This window comes from Oppia nitens, unplaced genomic scaffold (assembly GCF_028296485.1).
Source record: "Oppia nitens isolate AA-2021 unplaced genomic scaffold, nextdenovo-longstitch-racon4-pilon3 scaffold2_pilon_pilon_pilon, whole genome shotgun sequence".
In the NCBI taxonomy this organism is placed as follows: Eukaryota; Metazoa; Arthropoda; class Arachnida; order Sarcoptiformes; family Oppiidae; genus Oppia; species Oppia nitens.
The window spans coordinates 8,835,311-8,854,502 of record NW_026533210.1 but is presented as its reverse complement, the minus strand read 5'-3'; the positions used below and the strand labels follow the sequence as shown (position 1 = coordinate 8,854,502).

At 28.9% G+C, this 19,192-nt stretch overlaps 4 protein-coding genes across 4 annotated transcripts; all 4 read left to right on the top strand.

Moving 5' to 3' along the window:
• Positions 1–3,170: 3,170 nt before the first annotated feature.
• On the top strand, positions 3,171–3,771 carry LOC128956047 (uncharacterized). Its single transcript, XM_054301726.1, has 2 exons — positions 3,171–3,690; positions 3,737–3,771. The coding sequence occupies exons 1-2, from the start codon at positions 3,171–3,173 to the stop codon at positions 3,769–3,771; spliced, it is 555 nt and encodes a 184-aa protein (XP_054157701.1).
• A 102-nt stretch (positions 3,772–3,873) lies between these two features.
• Positions 3,874–4,502, top strand: LOC128956046 (protein Fer3-like). The gene has a single exon (XM_054301725.1). The coding sequence runs from the start codon at positions 3,975–3,977 to the stop codon at positions 4,500–4,502; it is 528 nt and encodes a 175-aa protein (XP_054157700.1). The 5' UTR covers positions 3,874–3,974.
• A 3,826-nt stretch (positions 4,503–8,328) lies between these two features.
• LOC128956045 (DNA-directed RNA polymerase I subunit RPA2-like) lies at positions 8,329–12,733 on the top strand. The gene is made up of 10 exons (XM_054301724.1): positions 8,329–8,652; positions 8,744–8,821; positions 8,915–8,974; positions 9,061–9,132; positions 9,214–9,333; positions 9,433–9,573; positions 9,645–9,743; positions 9,811–10,130; positions 10,203–12,441; positions 12,518–12,733. Exons 1-10 carry the CDS (start codon positions 8,530–8,532, stop codon positions 12,731–12,733), a joined length of 3,468 nt encoding a protein of 1,155 aa, XP_054157699.1. The 5' UTR covers positions 8,329–8,529.
• A 306-nt stretch (positions 12,734–13,039) lies between these two features.
• On the top strand, positions 13,040–16,971 carry LOC128954932 (rhoGEF domain-containing protein gxcI-like). The gene is made up of 5 exons (XM_054300548.1): positions 13,040–15,279; positions 15,931–15,998; positions 16,119–16,315; positions 16,422–16,494; positions 16,604–16,971. The coding sequence occupies exons 1-5, from the start codon at positions 13,342–13,344 to the stop codon at positions 16,743–16,745; spliced, it is 2,418 nt and encodes an 805-aa protein (XP_054156523.1). The 5' UTR covers positions 13,040–13,341; the 3' UTR covers positions 16,746–16,971.
• Positions 16,972–19,192: the final 2,221 nt, after the last annotated feature.

The following is a 19,192-nucleotide window of genomic DNA, read 5'->3' as shown; positions in this document are numbered from 1 at the left end:
TATCTTTTATTGCATTCCATTAAAATTATTATTATTATTACAGTATTATTATTATTATTATTATTATTATTATTATTATTATTATTTCTATTATTATTATTTCCATTATTATTATTTCCATTATTATTATTTCCATTATTATTATTTCCATTATTATTATTAACTATTTATATAATATATACTTATATATTGTTAAAAAAATATATATAATGCAATTTTAGTTTATATATATATATATACTGTATATATATTTACCTGTATATATATACGAATAAAATAAATATATTAAATATTTTGATAATACTGTAGATATTAATCTTTCAATTGAAACATCGATTGATTGCAAATAATTATCTCTACATTGTTTCAACTATTTATTGTCAAAAATTAAAATAAAATAAAACTTGTTTTCAACTAAAAAATGTATTTATTTCAATGTTAACGTAGCATATTACAATTAACGGAATTTTGTTATATATATATATAAATTGTTTTATTTAATGATAATAATTAATTTTATTTTCAAATTTAATTTTAAAAAACTATAAACATTACAAATTTTATGTTTGTTTATAAATACTAAATATGGGATAAAATATTTAAAATAACTTTTAAAAAAGTCATAAATTCCTTTAAAATGTTTTTATAACCTTATTAATAAATGTGAAATATAAATTATATTATAATTGTGTTTGCAATTATATTTTATTTTCTAAAATAACAAGCACACTTTATTTATTTAGATGTATGTTTTAAATTATATATATATATTAGTTAGTTAGTTTATCATAAATTAATTAACATTTTTAAATAAATTTTTACAATAACTGTTTATTAAAATACATCTAAAATTCTCAAATAGATAATTTTTAAAAAAATAATTCAATATAAGATTAAGATTAAATAAGTTAAAAAAATAATATATGAATTAATTGCATTTATATATTTATAACTTAATTTATAAAGTTTATAAGTTTGACTGTTCAAAATTTTCATACATGTAAGCTTTAATGCAATTATTAACTTATTTAATTTAGCATAATCAATTATTTTATTATACAGTATATGACAGTGTAGTAGTTGTAAAGTATTAATAATATTAATTTATTATTTGCAAGTATATGTAACATTAATAGTTTAATGGTATATTTCTAATATTAGATTTTAAATATTAAATGTCATCTAGCTAATTAATTAATTATCTTAAAAAAAATTAAATTATACTGTTAAGTTGATATTTATTTGTTATATTTTACATTTATTACAACATTAATAAATAATTTAATACTTTTTATTATTTATATTTGTAAACATTATTAATAATTTTTCAGTATTATATATGATTATATTTTTAATCACTTATATAATTGGTATAAAATCATTTTTTAATAATATGAATTATTTAAAAATATAAGCAATTACAATTAAATGTTAAAAATTCATTTTGTTTTATAAAATAATTGTGTGTATTTATATGCTTATCATTAAAATAATAAATAAGTATTATTTTCTTTAAATATAATAATAATTTTGGAAAAGTACAATAATAAATTTTTATTAAAATATTTTTAATTATTAATAATTTTAATTGCATATAATCATTGAATTATTTATATTTGCTATAGTTTGCACTTATTATTATTATAATAATTAAATACTCTATATATAATAATTTTTTAAAAATTTGAATGTATTTATTTGATTTGATTTTTTATTTAGATTTATAAATATTTTATCATTTTAATTTATAATATCTATTTAATTTACTCATTAGCAAATTCAATCATATAGCTACAGTAATAATACATTTTTTTAAATATAGAAAATATATTTATTCAACAATAATTAAAAAATCTATAAATATTGTATACGAAAATTATTTATAAAATTAATTTAAAATTAAAAAACAAAACAAAAAAATAATATTTCTTATTATTAATGATTTTTTAAAGCCAACTTATTAGGATATAATTAAAATAGTAATAATAATATATTTGGTGCTTATTTATTAATCACTATTATTCAAGTGATGTCAAATTTATGCATAAATATTTTAGTTTCCTTAAACAAAAAGGAGATGTTATATACACAGTATATATGATATATAAAACTGATATTAATATTGAATTAGGAGTGCTATTGGTATCCAAAAATATGTTACCCAAACAAAACATATTTAATATTTAAGTTTACGACTAGTGGTAGGCAGTGATGTGAAACAATAAATTTTTGCTTTTCAATCACAAACATATGTGTTGTTAGAGAGAGAGAGAGAGAGAGAGAGAGAGAGAGAGATATTGGATATGATGTTAGATGTGATGCTGAATGTGATGATCAATAAAAGTTTGGATACGACATGTCTTCATGTTTTGATTCGCCGACTACTGATAGCTACCATAAGGCTCCCGACAAAACAGGTCCGTCCTCTGTATACACTGAACACACACATACACTACAAGTGCTGAGCATCGGGGGGATCGGCCCTCTCTCTCTTTCTTTCTCTCTCTCTCTCTCTCTCTCTCTCTCTCTCTCTCTCTCTCTCTCTCTCTCTCTCGCTTATTGCAAATAGGTTTGGTCGACACCTGACGCGTTAAACAGCGCATGAAATCAGGTCTATATTAAGGGCTAACTAATATCTCACTCACTCACTCACTAATGGTTTTGTTATATTAAAAATAATGCCAAACTTTTTGATATATATATCATATATAAGTTTTTGGTATTTAGTAAAGAGTTTGACTAATAAAGTGAAGTTAAGTTACAAATTGAAAGTCAGGAGAGAGTGTGTGTATATGTTATGAACTGTATGTGTGTTACATAAAGTGTAGCTAAATGTTAAGTGATTTGAAAAGAGGCTGGCATTCAATCAGTTGTGTCTAACTATCCATACATTGGATGCACGGCTTGTTTGTTGTGTTTCTAATTATTATTATTATTATTTACATTTAAACCTAAACCTACACAAAACACAAGTGTTACACAACACGCGCGCACTATTACACACACTTGCAAACACATACACACACACACACACCACTTGTGCCCACACAGCCGTTGCCCATAAGTTTAAGTTTTAGTTAAGTATTTTGTTTGGTATTATATTATATTATAAGTTATATATATATATATATTAAATATATATATAATATATTAGTTTGACTGCAAAAGTCATGCCTTCCATGGCTTGCATAGCTTTGTCAACCTCTTCACCGTTAAATTCATCAAATATATCAAACGTCAATCGCTTTTACACTCAGTCGACCACCAATTTTGGTGGTACAGCAGTAGCACCTGCCAGGCCTGTCGTTAGCAGCACTCATAATAATACTAATAATACTAATAACAGGAATACTAAGAGCACTACTCCATCCACTCCATCCACCATCACCTCGACTGTCGACACCACAACCACCCACAGAAGCACACATTCAGTTACAAATAGCACTTTAGCAGCACTTACCAGTAGCAGCAGTGGTAATACCACAACTACATCATCATTATCATCATCGACTACTACTGGCACTACACACCATTTCTTGGACTTACCACCAAACAACAGTTCATCAGTCGCTGCTGATCTGACAGTGACCGCCGCCGCCGCACACAAAGCTGTCTACGATTTGGCCGGACTTAGCGCTTCATTGCACTGTTCGGCGGCACACATCCAACCGCATCATTCCTGTGCTTCAAGTACACCATCTACTGTATCGCCATTTGCCGGCGGAACCTATCTAAGCGAGTGCGGCATCGATAGCTTTCCAAACGGTCTGACCAGTTGGGAAGCAGCCGCCGCTGCTCATCAATCGGCTGCCGCTTTTGCCGCTGCATCCCATCATCACTATTCACACCAATTGTCAAACTTTGGTCCGCATTGTGATCATCTTAGAACCGCTTTTCGACTATCATCGGTACCATCGAGTAGTACTGCAACCAACAACAGTGTTGTCTCTGTAACATCGGGTTCGTTGCCAATAATGACTGTCCAGAAACTTGGCGACAGTTTACGTAACACTGCCAACAGTGTTATCAACAACAACAACATCAACAGTAATGTTGTCCATCAAAATGCCAACATCTTTGCTAACGGTATTTCATCAAATTTCACACTAAACGGCAATAGTATATCCACGAAGACATCAAAGACCAGACGTCGTGTGGCGACAATTGCCCAGCGAAGAGCTGCCAATATCCGGGAAAGGCGTCGTATGTTTAACTTGAACTCGGCTTTCGATAAACTGAGGAAAAAGGTGCCGACATTTGCCTATGAGAAGCGATTGTCAAGGATTGAAACCCTACGACTGGCCATTATGTACATAAGCTTTATGTCTGAAACCATCAAAGGTGGAAAAGATCCGTGCTTTGAGTCGCGCATACCGTTACATACAAGCGGTTCCCATCATCAGAATCATCATCGCGACAGAGACGGTCATCATCTATGGAATGGTAGCCATTATTCATCGTTCAATACATTTAGTGATTCATTTCAATCGACAAGATTTTGATTTTGAGAAAAACAAAATAAAAGCTTTTTTAAAAAATCTTTTTTTTGTGGTAATGTGTGTTTATATTTATATAATTGTGTATCAATTTTATGTGTGTCTGTGTATGTGTATCCATATGTCTAGTCATTTAATTATACTATGAAATACACCTATAAATGTGTAAAATTATCAACATTTTTTAGTCATATAAATATTTCAATTTTAATAATTATTATATAATATAAAAATTGTATTATAAATTATTATCGTATACTATATATATATATATATATATATTTCATAAAAAACTAATCTAATCTATATGTGATTAATAAAAAATTTAATATATAAATATTATATTAAATTTTTCTATCATTGTCTTGAAAAGCCGGGTTTGCGTGCATATGCTATATATATAAATGTGTTTCAATAAAATATAATAATAATAATAAAAAAAATTTTGACAAATAAACAAAGTGTTAGCTTAAAATTTGTTATAATTGTATCGACAAAAAACTATATATATACAGTATATATTGAATATATACATAAAGTGTAAGTAATATCTTAATCGAGGAATTGAATTGAAATCCGATTACAATTTGGTTCGCCTCCTGTTTAACAATAGCTGATACACAATAAGCTAACTGATCCTAACATTTGACGTACGCTTTCCAGGATTATAGTACCACCACATCATCATCATATGTCGTGACTTTAACCGTGAAGTTAGCCCTATATTACTGACTGACTAACTATTTATAACTAACTGAGCTGTTTATGACTAACACTTGTCCTATCTTTATCTATATTTGCTATACAATATGAGTACATACTTTCTTAGCTTTTTTTTGTTGTGTACTAGAAAAATATTTAATTAATTTTTTTTAAATTTATATTTTCAATCTATGCAATTATATATATATATATATAGTATATAAATTAGGCCTATATTTTTAGTATAACTAAAAAATGATAGATACTGTATATGTTTGATGTTTCAATTGTGAGACTATATATAGAAATATATATACTGTATATATTCACCCCAAAAGACAACTTCACTGCATATCAAACTTATTATAACATATATTGAATTATTTGATTTTTTTGCCAAAAAAGTGCTAATTTTTATTTTAGGTGCATTGATATTATCAATAATATTAGTTATAATAATAATCAAACATTTATTATGTATAAATGTGTGTGTGTTTGTATATATTTATATTATGTATGGATATTGATATTGTTTGGACACAATAAAGTATCCCCCAAAACACCAAAGAGATGATAGTCTTCAATCACATCAACACATTGGCAATCGTTTACATTATACGGTCCAACCGATACAATGACAGGCCTTTAATAAAGTTGTAATATTTTTTGGCGCACGTGTTGACCGTACGTCAGTACGTGTGTGTGTGTGTATTATATGCCAAACTCTTGTCAAAATCTCATTTCCGTTTTCTTGTTGATGGTTTGTTCAGATCTTTTTTTCGGTAGTTTTATACCCAAAAAATATATTGAAGTCCCACTCGAAGGTCAAGTGGAAACAGCGGCGCGTTTAGAGACCCGAAAACCACATTATTTTTAATATAATAATTTTCAATCGACATCTCTCTCACTATATATTGTATGTACTGTATGTTATCATCAATAGTGATGCCTATATATTGTTTGGCAGCGAAAAAATCTATTGATATGTTAATTCAAACTGTGGGTAATTTTACACCTGCACTGGAATCCCGTTCCTCAATTCAGTGGTGCTCTCTCCTCAAAATGCTCTCTCTCTCTCTCTCCCCGTTTAGTTAATATTAAACCAACAAATAATGGGAGTCAAAATACTCTCTCTCTCTCTCTCTCTCTCTCTCTCTCTCTCTCTCTCTCTCTCTCTCTCTCTCTCTCTCTTTCTCTCTAAGCTTTAATAATATAGTATTAGTCGCTTTTCAGTCACCGATTTGAGCGCTTTATTTAACATCAATGGCCTTATTAACTATAAAATCGATTAATTCATAACTTATATGATATATACAATACTATATATATTTTTTTGTATGTATCACAAATCACTACCCATTTATAGTATCAAAAGCTCAAGCCTTCATCGTAAAGGCTGTATATATAACTAAACCTAACCTTTCTGTTTGCTTCTGGATGCTAACAATTTTTTTAGAGACCCTTTAAAGTAATATATTGTTAAACATATAGTTGTAAATCATATGAACAAACAATTGTGTACACTATATGTTTTATTTTATTTTTTAAATTAAACAAACAGTGTTTTTCTAACACAAACAAATTGTTAAACAAATTTATCATTTTATAATTATTAATATATATATATATATATATACAGTATATATAAATTATATATTATATGTTGAATACATGAGTAGAGATTTAATTTATTACCAATTTTTGGTTTATTAAATCATTTTAAAAATAAACACATTATTTTTTATATACCTATATTTGTCTGATTTTTTGGTATAATTTTACAATATTTACTTTACACAAGTAAATATTAATAATATAAATTAAATATATCATAAATTAAAAAAAACTAGTATATATTATATATATATACTAGTTTTGTGTAATACAATAATAATACTACAGTATATATTTAATTATAAGCCATAAAATATGACATATATTTAATATATTAATGTATAATACATGTCATATACAGTACACAATCAACACTATAGTATAGAATATTAACATTTAATTATGAATTTTAATTTAATTAATTAATTTGTTGATAGGATTGTTATCTTTATCTTACAAATAATATTATATAAATAATATTTTATAATTCAATAAATTTATTATTATATTTTGTTTATTTTTTTTGAGAAATAATAAACAATTTTTAAGATAATTTTATATACCGGTATATAAATTTATCTTAAAAATTGCAATTGTTGCAATAATAATATTAAATATTACAAAAAAATTATGCTTTATTTATCATCATTACTTTAAATTCAATAATACGAGTGGATTATATCATCTTTGAATAGTATACTAAAAAATAGTTAGTTATTTATACATCCATATTATGTGTAACAAAATATTCAGATATTTTATAAAAATTTTAGTTACAATTTAGTTATTTTTATTTTTATTTATACACACAAACATCATTTGGAAAAAATCTTGAGCTTATTTGCATTCTGCAGAAAATATATCCAAAAAATTTCATTAAATTTTTGGTATACTTTTGGAAAATAATTTATAATAATATATAAATTAGAAACTAATATATAATATATAAACACAATTACAATAATTGTATCTGTATAATTTTAAGTATGCTATTATAATAATTATAAAAGCATACTTAAAATTATACTGGTACAATATTTATACATTATAATATATGGCATGCCGTATTTCACCAAAAATATACGGTACCTATTAAAATTACCTATAATATATTTTATATTAAAAACTTACATTTTCTACTAATTATTTTTTTTTTGTTAAAATTTTGAGAAAAACTGCATCTCAGTTACTACAGTAGTAAATAGTATCTATAAAAAAAAATGTTAGACCAGATTAGAGACTAAAAATTAGAAGAAATTGCAAGTTTTTATTTATATACCGGTATATAAATTTATCTTAAAAATTGTTTATTATTTCTCAAAAAAAATAACTAAACAAAATATAATAATAAATTTATTGAATTATAAAATATTATTTATACAATTATTATGTATAATATTATTTGTAAGATAAAGATAACAATCCTATCAACAAATTAATTAATTTAATTAAAATTCATAATTAAAAATATTAATATTCTGTACTATAGTGTTGATTGTGTACTGTATATGACATGCGCTCTAATAATGTTTTGAAGTCGACATCAAATTAAAATACAGTCAAACATTGCGATCACATGTTTAGCACATTTATAGACACAACTACTTGATTACCATTGATTTGATTCACAAAATTAAGAGATAATAATAAAGAAGTGGTGATAATAATAATAATTTTGGTGACCAATTGGGTGGACACACACACCGAGACACAAACAATGGCCAAAAACAGTATAAACACCGACGAGTTGTTAAGCGAAATACAAAATCTGGCCATAAAACCGACACAGAAGCTGATCCACAGTCGCGACTATCACGACCCGAACCGACCGCATGCAAAGGTAAGAAACAGTACCGCCGGGCGATTGGGTTAATTAATTTTTTTTGTCTACTGACCACTTATGTGTGTCCAATATTTGTACCGTTGAACAGTTCGTCCAACAGTTGGCCCGATCGCACATCGAGTCGTTTAACTTTATGATTGAAGAAGGACTACAAAAAGGGATTCAGGTTTTTTTTATCGACCATTGATTATCATATAAGATAATAATCACCATTGATATCCATGTCTAACTATTTAAATGGTTTCCCGAAATATTACAGAATCTACGGCCGCTTGAGTTTGCCTTATCGACGGGCGAGAGGATTAGGATACAGATAATTGTCGGTTAAATTATTTTATGTTTTTTTTAAAAAAAAGACAAATTTATAACAATATTATTATTATTATTATTATTACTAAACACTAGGACTTTGCTATCTTCAATCCTGTTGTCCACAAGGACTCGATGTCGAGGACTGTTCACGTTTATCCATCAGAAGTAAACTATAGATTTTTAATAAATTATCTTAAAAACAATTTTTATTATTAAAACAATTGTATTGAAAAAACACAACTTTAGTGTAGAATTAGAAGGACCTCCTATAAAGGTAAACTTCATCTGACTTTTTCGTGGAGTATTGACGGAAAAATGCAAGAAATTATCGAAGAGTTTGTCGGAGAGATACCTATTATGGTTAAGGTATTAGTAGTTTATATTATTATTAGTTTTTATCGGTATTTTTTATTATTTAGTTTTTATTATTTTATCGGTAAATCTAATTTTTATTAATATTTTCAGTCAAATCGGTGTAACATTGAGAAGTTAACCCGAAAACAATTGGTTAAACATAAAGAGGATACTGAAGAATTTGGCGGCTATTTTCTGGTCAATGGTAATGAACGAGTGGTTAGACTATTGACGGCTCAGCGAAGAAATTATGTATTTATTTATTAGTTTTATTTGATATTATTATTATTTTTAAATATACGGTAATTATTGCCCTATTTAAGCCACTGGCACTTTCACGAAAATCTTGGAAAGATAGTGGTCAACTGTTCTCACAATACGGCATTTCTATGCGCTGCGTACGGCCCGACCAAATGGGATCCGTATGTTATTATTATTATTATTATTGTCTTCATTTTATTGTAATGTTGTTGGTTGTTGTGTCTGCAGAATATGATTCTTCACTATTTGACAAACGGAACGGCTAGACTGCGATTCTGGTACGCACGACAACCCATTTATCTGCCATTGATTATGGTATTGAAATCGTTGGTCGATGTCTCCGATAAGTATATATTCAATGAGTTGACAAAAGGCAAACAAGAGGACACATATTATAAGAGTTGTGTAACAAATATGTTGCGTCTCGTTCAGGACGAAAACTTGTATACATCCCAACAGATTAAGAAATATATTGGCGAACGATTTCGGGCCAAATGTCACTGTCCCGAATGGTATACAGATGCCGAAGTTACCGATTTTTTGCTCAGGTAGGTTATTGGATGTTTTTTTTATATATAATAAAGAAATTGATTTATTATCGACTAATTGATCCCATACAGAGAATGTGTAGCCGTTCATCTGACATCACCACAAGACAAATTCAATCTATTGGTTTTCATAACCAGAAAATTGTTTGCATTGGCCAAAGGCGAGTGCGCTCAAGAAAACCCCGACAATCCCATGTTTCACGAAATCTTTCTGAGCGGACACATCTATTTTACACTACTTCTGGATCGAATGTCTTCGTATTTGACATCTGTTAAGTTTATTATCGACAAACTGTTACAAACGGCAGAAAAAAGTGGTAATCGATGTCAACTGACACCAATGATACTGAAGAAAGCGTTGACATCGAAATTCAGTGAAATTACTCGTCCGCTTGAATACCTATTGTCGACCGGCAATCTACGCTCCAGTTCCGGTCTAGGAATACAACAAACAGCTGGTATTACCGTAATGGCTGATAAAATTAATTGGATGCGATTTTTATCGCATTTTCGGGCCGTACATCGAGGTGCTTTTTTTGCCGAAATGAAAACTACTGCCTGTAGAAAATTATATCCCGAAGCCTGGGGTTTCCTATGTCCAGTTCATACGCCTGACGGTTCTCCTTGTGGTCTGCTTAACCATTTGGCCGAAATGTGTATTATAACCAATTATCAGTCTGCTATACGTAATGTTGTTGAAATTCTTTACGGATCCGGTATGGAACCGATTGACACTCCCATTTGTATCGATGAAACCTATCTGAATGTATCACTTGATGGTAAAATGATTGGTTTCATTAAAGATAGTTTAGCCGATAGTGTTGTCACTCATTTGCGGACATTGAAAGCCACTAATAAACAGAGAGTACCGCCCACTCTTGAAATCGGTTTTGTGCCGAAGTCGGACAAAGCCACTCAATATCCGGGTATATATCTGTTTTCAACTCCGGCCCGTATGATGCGTCCAGTGTTTAATTTGCGGACACAAACACTTGAATTGATCGGTACGTTCGAACAGGTCTATATGGACATATGTGTCACGGCTAGTGAACTAAAACCCGGTATTACCACTCATCAGGAGCTAAAGGAGACAAGTATGTTGAGTGTATTAGCCACACAGATACCGTATCCGGATTTTAATCAAAGTCCGCGTAATATGTACTCGTGTCAGATGGGAAAACAAACAATGGGTACACCCAGTCATACGCTGAAATATAGATCAGATAACAAAATGTATACCATATTGAGTCCACAGTCTTGTTTAGTGCGGCCAACAGCTCACGACTACTACGAAATGGATAACTATCCGCTCGGTACTAATGCTGTCGTTGCTGTGATTTCCTATACCGGTTACGACATGGAAGACGCTATGATATTGAACAAGGCTACCGTTGAGAGAGGTTTCAAACACGGATCCATCTATAAGACAGAGATTGTCGACTTACGAGAGATCGGAGGTATAAAAGGCTATTCGTCGGAAATTGTTTTTTCGTTTGGCCGTAAAGAAGATAATGAACCTTTAGATGGTTTTGTCGATATGGATGGACTGCCGTTTATCGGTACAAAAGTCGATTACGGCGATCCGATTTGCAGTTACTTTGATTTGACAACTGGCGATACTGTAGTCAAGAAATACAAATCGCTGGAAACGGCCTATATTTACGACGTTAAACTGTTAGGCAACGATTCTGGTAAAACTGTTCTCCAATCGGTGGCCATTACCTATTGGATTCATAGGCCGCCGATTATTGGCGACAAGTTTGCCAATAGACACGGACAGAAAGGTGTCTGCAGTGTTCTATGGCCTCAAGAAAATATGCCGTTCACTGAGGGTGGTATGACTCCCGATATTATTTTCAATCCGCATGGTTTTCCATCCCGTATGACTATCGGTCAAATGATCGAAAGTATGGCCGGCAAAACGGGTTCAATGTACGGTACGGTACACGACGCTACACCGTTTGTATTTTCCGAAGACAATGTGGCTTCCGATTATTTTGGTAAACTTCTCGAAAATGTTGGCTTCAATTATTACGGTACCGAACGAATGTATAGCGGAGTCGATGGCCGCGAACTGGAAGCCGAAATATTTATCGGTGTTATCTACTATATTCGACTCAGACATATGGTTGGCGACAAATATCAGGTACGATCTACCGGTCCGATCGACAATTTGACTCACCAGCCGGTCAAAGGTCGCAAACGGGCCGGCGGTATACGTTTTGGTGAAATGGAAAGAGACTCGCTGTTAGCTCACGGAACCTCTTTTCTACTACACGATCGACTATTCAATAACTCAGACAAGACAGTGGTAAGCAATTTGTCATTTACTGACCAATTGGTGATCTAAATCCAGATAATCTAAATTATTTGTCTTTGATTCCTAGGCTTATATGTGCCATAAGTGTTCGTCACTAATATCGCCATATTGTGCGGCCATTGACAACGACTACAATAGCGGACACTCGAAAAAACAGTGGAAGTGTCGACTGTGCGATTCAAGCGACGATATCAAAGTTGTTGCCATTCCTTATGTCCTACAATATCTTGTGGCCGAATTGGCCGCCGTTAACATTAAAGTCAAATTTGATATCAAAAGTTAAACAAAACAAAGAAAATTCAATTGACTACTAATTATTGTATAAAAAACAAATGTTAATTTTTATTAATTAATAGTTAATGACTTTATAAAAAATAAATAATTTATTTTTCATATATATATATATATATTTAGTTCAAAAAAAAAATAATTTAATTAATAAAAAATTTAATTTAATGTTTAACTAATACTGTATTATACAGTATTTAGTAGTGTTTGTGAAACACACTATTACTGTAGTACTACTACTAGTGACACACTATTTGTTAGTGTGATTACATGTATTGCGACAAAACTGTAGTTCAAAGAGTGCGCCAAACCTTACAACTCGTCAGTTGATTGGTTGTGACACTCAATGAATGCACAAAATGGCCGACAATTGGTCACAACAACAGTCACGATAGTCGGCAGTTTAGACCGTTTGCTGGACCCACTCGTGACCGCCAATCGGTTGGCGATATTATTAAGACAAGACTCGGGTCTTATGTCAAACGAAGAACTCAATTCAAACGCTTTGTTTTCATCCAAACGGGAAGAAAGAAGAAGAGCCCGTCATATGTCAAGTGACGGTTGCGTATTGTTTGACAAAACAACCCGAACATCGGTGACCAAATGTCGACAAACAACCGAAACCAGTCAATCAATACCAACGTGAATGCCAGCGATGACCAGACAACCGACGCAATGGTACATCAGGTGAATCTTGCGGCCGCTTTTCACGATCACATCTCCTGTACGAAGATATCGCAACAGTCCATCACAAACAGTATCTGTGCGGCACTGCAGACCTCGTCGTCGTCGACGATCACCGTTATTGCCGATGATCCTCACCAGCCAAATACAAGAACAATGAGTCCAATGTCTGGCCAACTGGCCATCGGCCTGGAATCAGTCGAATCGGATCACATGTACGCTACAGACAACAAATCGCTGGTCGAATCGGCCAACGGACTACTACGCGGCGTCGGCGGCAACAGTCTAATGGCCAACAGTTTGACATCGGAACGAAATCAGATCTCACGGCTAACCGAAATGATATTGGGTCAGTTGGATCTGATTCAACATCAACAGGAACAGCTGCTCAAAAAAGATAGACAACTACAGGGACTGAAACAGGACAGAGAGGCACTGTGTTTGAGATTAGAGAAGATGGAGAAAAAGATAGCCATATTGATGGCCAAAGTGGCCAACAATAATAAGACGACTAGTATTAGTAGTAGTAGTAGTAATCCACTTCAGCCGAGTGTCAATTCAAACAACAATTTGATTGTTAATAATACTAATTATACAATTAATTCAAACAAATCGACAAATATCTTAACTAACAATCAAACTGCTATTAATAATGTTATTATTGAAACCACTGATTGCGGCGACCAAAGCAATAGCGATACTATTGTCGAAAGTGAGACCAATAGTATCATGGGATTGGTGTCCGATCCGATACACTTTACTAAACTCAATATTAATACCAATGCGGCGATGACGACAACACCCGCAGCGGCGGCGGTAGAGACGGTGGTCACCACTACGAGTGTTGTTAATAATAATAATGTAAATAGTTCTCAACAACAACAGACTTCTGTCACCAAATCAAATACAACTCATAACGTGAATAATAATAATAACTTATTGTCTGTAAAGATAAAGACCGAACCTTTAGTTGTAGTGAAACTCGAACCCGAAGACATTGTGATGACCACCTCATCTACGGCAACCACAACAACAACTACTACTACTACGGCCAGTACGACCACAGCTTTGTCGTCGGGGCGTAAAAGTCGTAAACGACATCTGACTCCTGAAAAATTAAGTTCAGCAACAACTTCTTCTTCAACCACTAAAGAAGTTGCAACAACAACACCATCAACGCCGATGACGACGACAACAACAACAACCTCTTCAGCAACAGTATCATCATTGACAACAACACCCACATCTTCAGCCACAATGGGTTCAAATAAGAAACGCAACAAACGGGTTGTCAATATTGATTTGGCGTCAAAGACACCGGTGGTTGTCGTCAATAATAATAATAACAAAGAAAGCTCTTGTGATTCTTCTTCGTTAAATACTTTTAGTACAATTAAGAGCAACAATAAAGTTGTAAATAATATTTCAAATGACAATAATTCAATCGGTATTACAAATAATAACAGGAAAAAAGTTAGACAACAAAAAAGTGAGTCAACATCTTCACGGACAACGACGGCGGCGACCACGACGTCCGACTCAACGCACTTAACAACAAATCATTCATTTAATTATAGGACTCATTGTGTAGTTAAAGACATACTGATAACGACAAAGCCTTACAATATATTCATTAATAACTCATCGGACGATAACAATTGTGTCGCCGCCGTCGGTAATGACTTAGTTGTTGACAACTCTAATGATAATAAAGTAGTGAACAATAGTTTATCCGAAGAAACAAACAGTAAAAATAAATCTAAACTGAATAGTGATTTGAGTGATAGTGAAGTGATTGAAGTTCCCAATTGGAGGTTACATCCGGTCAGCAGTTGTTATTCACTTGAAGGCACTGAGGTATTGGATGATAATCAGTATATATATATATATAATATTGTCATTTAATTAAAATTTTAAGTTTTTTAATTAAAAAAAATTAATTATATTTACCGATTAATTAATTAATACTTGTGATAATTAGCACCTTGATATTATTTACATTATTATGATTAATATTTTTATTTTATATACTGTATATGTATTTATTTATTTATTATATGAAAAAAAATCAATTAGAATATTCATTAATACTAATAATAATAAATAATGAATATGATAGCCATGAAATATATAATTAATTAATTAATTAAATTATAATGATACTTTTAATGATAAATTTATTTAATTATTTACATTGATAATTGACAATTATTTTAGAATAGAAATCAATAATTAAATTCAATAATATTAGTAATGAAAATTAACAAAACAAAAGTTAATAAAAATTGAATTATTAAATGATATAATATTTTAAATATATTCAACCATTAGTTAGCCATATATTTATAGTTAATTAATTAAAACAGCTTTTTAAAAAAAAAGTTTAATAACTATTTATTTATTAATTTTGTTGCACTCAAGTTATACCAAACTAACAAAAAAAAATTTAATTTAGTTTTAATTTTATAAACTAATTCTGTATTTTATTTATTTATTTTTTGGTAACAGAATTTAGACGACGAAGTATTCAATCGACGACATCTTAAGCTAGAGAACGATGAAAGACGACGAAAGAGGTAAGACTTTGTTGTTGTTGTCGTTGTCGTTGTTGGCTAAAGAAGTTCAAACAAAAACCATTGATTTTTTAAAATAAATTATTTTTATAATTTTAATTTATATAATCAATTATAAAACAGATGGGATATACAGAGACTACGGGAGCAGCGGCACAACGAAAAGCTGCGCACCGGTAGATATTATAGTTCAAGTCTAGGCAATTGTGTGGGCGGAGTCGGTGGCAGCGGCATTGGCGGCGGCGACAAGCAATCGGATCCCAAAAAGGATAACAACAACGATCCGGATTTCTTGTCGTTTTATCCGGATATTGATGATTGTCAGTTGATTTTGTTTTTGTTGTGTTTATATTTAACCACAAAAAAATTGTTTTTAATTACCGGTAATTAATTAATTATTATTATTATTATTTTGAATTTTTTTAGTGCAATCACTGGAAGTAACCGAAAAAATACCAGTAATAGCTTTCGGACATCCCATTCCCAAATTACCGTCAAAGTATTACTACTACTACTACTATTACTTTTTTAAAAAAATATATAATTTAAATTATTGGATCATTTTTTGTTAATAATTTTATATTATTATTATTATTATCAATAATTAGGAGCTTTACGTTGCCTTGGATTACCGTTTCGGGTACTGACAGATGTGCTGACAATGTTGTTGTTGTTATCGGAAAATCGACTGAAAAACCGCATACATCTGGTCGGTCATCCAGAAGCACACCTCATAAGAAAAACAACTAACACTCACTCTCTATCTTTCTCTGTGTGTGTGTGTGTCTGTATTTGTGTCAGTGTTTGGGTTGTATATTACCGGTAAAGTCGGGTGGAAGGGAGGGGGGCTTAAAAGGTCAACACAATTCATGTTATAATATAAATTTTAATTTATAAAATAATAACTACCACTCCATTCAACACTACACACTCATTCACTTGTCTAATGATATACATATTATAAATAAATAAATACATATAAATATCAATTGTCATTTTTTTTGTTTTGTTTTTGTTTCATTGGCTGCATTCCTCATAAAAACTAATTGTAAAAAAGTTATAAATATAATGAAATATTAATACAACTAGAATTTTATTTACAATTTTTCAAGAAAAATCAATTTTCAATTTATTTTTAAATATAATTTTCAAATTTAAATTTGATATTTTTTTAAACACTTAGATTGGTTATCAAATTTGACTAAAACAACATTATTACCGGTAGAAAATATATAAATAAATAAATAATAATAAAAAGTTATCTATAATTTGATATTCAAATTATTTTTTATTATAATATTTATCTTAAATTTCTTTTTATATATAAATTTTATTACTTTGTTTAGTCTAAATTGAAAATATATTTTTTATCGGAAATATACGGTACAGTAGTTTAAAAACTAAGATTATATTTCATTAGTTAGTATTATATACCATATGTTTTTTTTAAAAAAAAATTGTATGTTTTGTACTTTACATTTTTTTTTGCTCATTTAGTTTTAATTTGATTGCTATTTACAAGTAAACTTTGTCAATTTTTTTTATTAGTATTATAATAACAATAATAATTTATTAATTTTTTTAGTTGCAACAAATTTTTAGTTTGATAATTGTTTGTATAAATAAATAAATATATATATATAGATAAAAAATAAAGTTAACAAATAAATTGATTTCGATTATTTATTAATTTATTATTATATTTAAATATTTAAATTTAGTATGTAAATTGAAAAACATATATACAGTATATGATATATAAAAAAATATTTTTTTAAAGGGTTTTATAATGAAAAAATAATTCAAATTGGTTTAAAACCCAATATTTACTATACAGTAAAAGTAGTTAAACAAAAAATAAAATAAATGATTAATTTGATTTAATATAAAATACAATCAGTGGTGTGTAACCAATAATGATGATGTTGTCTATGAAAGCGATTCCAGTGATAAACTCGAAGAAATATATATTTAATTTATAAGATATGAGATATAAGATACAGCAAACAATGTCCTCATATAACCATAGGATATGATAATAAAAATAAAATATTTTATTTTTTAACAAAATAAATGGTTTGGTTTTGTAAAATAAAGATTTAAAAAGAAATAAAAACTTTGAAAATAGATTTTTTTTTAAATTAAATATATAAAAAAAGTGGGAAATAGTTTATTATATTTTTAAAATAAAATATACTTTTAATGTTAAATAAAATGTTTTTTTTCATTTTCCTCATTATATTTAAATACTGGTAATAATTGTGACGTAAGTCCAGGTAATAATTGGAGTGACGTTTTTGGTTAAATGTTTGCAAAATATAATGTTTTTTAAAAAAAATGAAAAACTTTAAATAACAAAAAAAATATCAGTAATAATAAACTAAATAATAAATTAAATAATATATATTTATAATATAATATACAAGTAAAAAATATTAAATAACAATATCATAATATTAAATTCAAATGTGTGTTTACTAATACAAATAAATATGAATCAGTAGTAATTACTTATAATAATAATTATTATTATTGAAAATTAATTGGAAAAGTTTTTTTCAAGTATTTACATTACATTAAAAAAATTAAATAATGTTTGTACAGTATTATTGTTAACATTTAAATGCCATTTTTCCAACAAAAAATAATTAAAACTTAAATCTAAACAACATATTGTGTACCCATTTATAGTGTACTACAACTATATATCATAGAGATAAGATAAGACCATGATAAATTATTTATTATATATATATATATTACTATAGACTAGTTATATAATAATTTAAAAAATTTATATGAAGATTAGGAATTAATAGTATTAATAATTTTTAATTAAATAATTACAAACTTAATTTAATAACTAAACAAATTTAATTAAAAACATTTTTAAAAACTAGAATTTTTAATCCAATATATTTAAACCTTTTAAAATTTATTTAATCTAACATAAATTTAATTAAATATATTTTAATATATTTTTGTTGTTTTGTTTGTTATATATTGGATTTATAGTAATAAATTCAATAGAAAAAAATTAAACAAATTAATCATTTCATAAATATTTTGTTTTATGTATTTTGTTTTATGTATTTTGTTTTATGTATTATTAGACAAAAATAAATTTAATCATTAATAATTATTATTAACAAGCAAATTTTTTGAATGATTTTACAAATTAGGCAATATATGATAAT

Coding starts and splice junctions, on each gene's coding strand:
- LOC128956047 (XM_054301726.1), top strand. CDS start 3,171: ATGCCTTCCATGGCTTGCATAGCTTTGTCAACCTCTTCACCGTTAAAT. Junction 3,691..3,736: donor GCATCATTCCTGTGCTTCAA/GTACACCATCTA, acceptor AACCTATCTAAG/CGAGTGCGGCATCGATAGCT.
- LOC128954932 (XM_054300548.1), top strand. CDS start 13,342: ATGTCGACAAACAACCGAAACCAGTCAATCAATACCAACGTGAATGCC. Junction 15,999..16,118: donor GATGAAAGACGACGAAAGAG/GTAAGACTTTGT, acceptor ATTATAAAACAG/ATGGGATATACAGAGACTAC. Junction 16,316..16,421: donor TTATCCGGATATTGATGATT/GTCAGTTGATTT, acceptor GAATTTTTTTAG/TGCAATCACTGGAAGTAACC.
- LOC128956045 (XM_054301724.1), top strand. CDS start 8,530: ATGGCCAAAAACAGTATAAACACCGACGAGTTGTTAAGCGAAATACAA. Junction 8,822..8,914: donor GACTACAAAAAGGGATTCAG/GTTTTTTTTATC, acceptor GAAATATTACAG/AATCTACGGCCGCTTGAGTT. Junction 9,133..9,213: donor TTCACGTTTATCCATCAGAA/GTAAACTATAGA, acceptor ACACAACTTTAG/TGTAGAATTAGAAGGACCTC.
- LOC128956046 (XM_054301725.1), top strand. CDS start 3,975: ATGACTGTCCAGAAACTTGGCGACAGTTTACGTAACACTGCCAACAGT.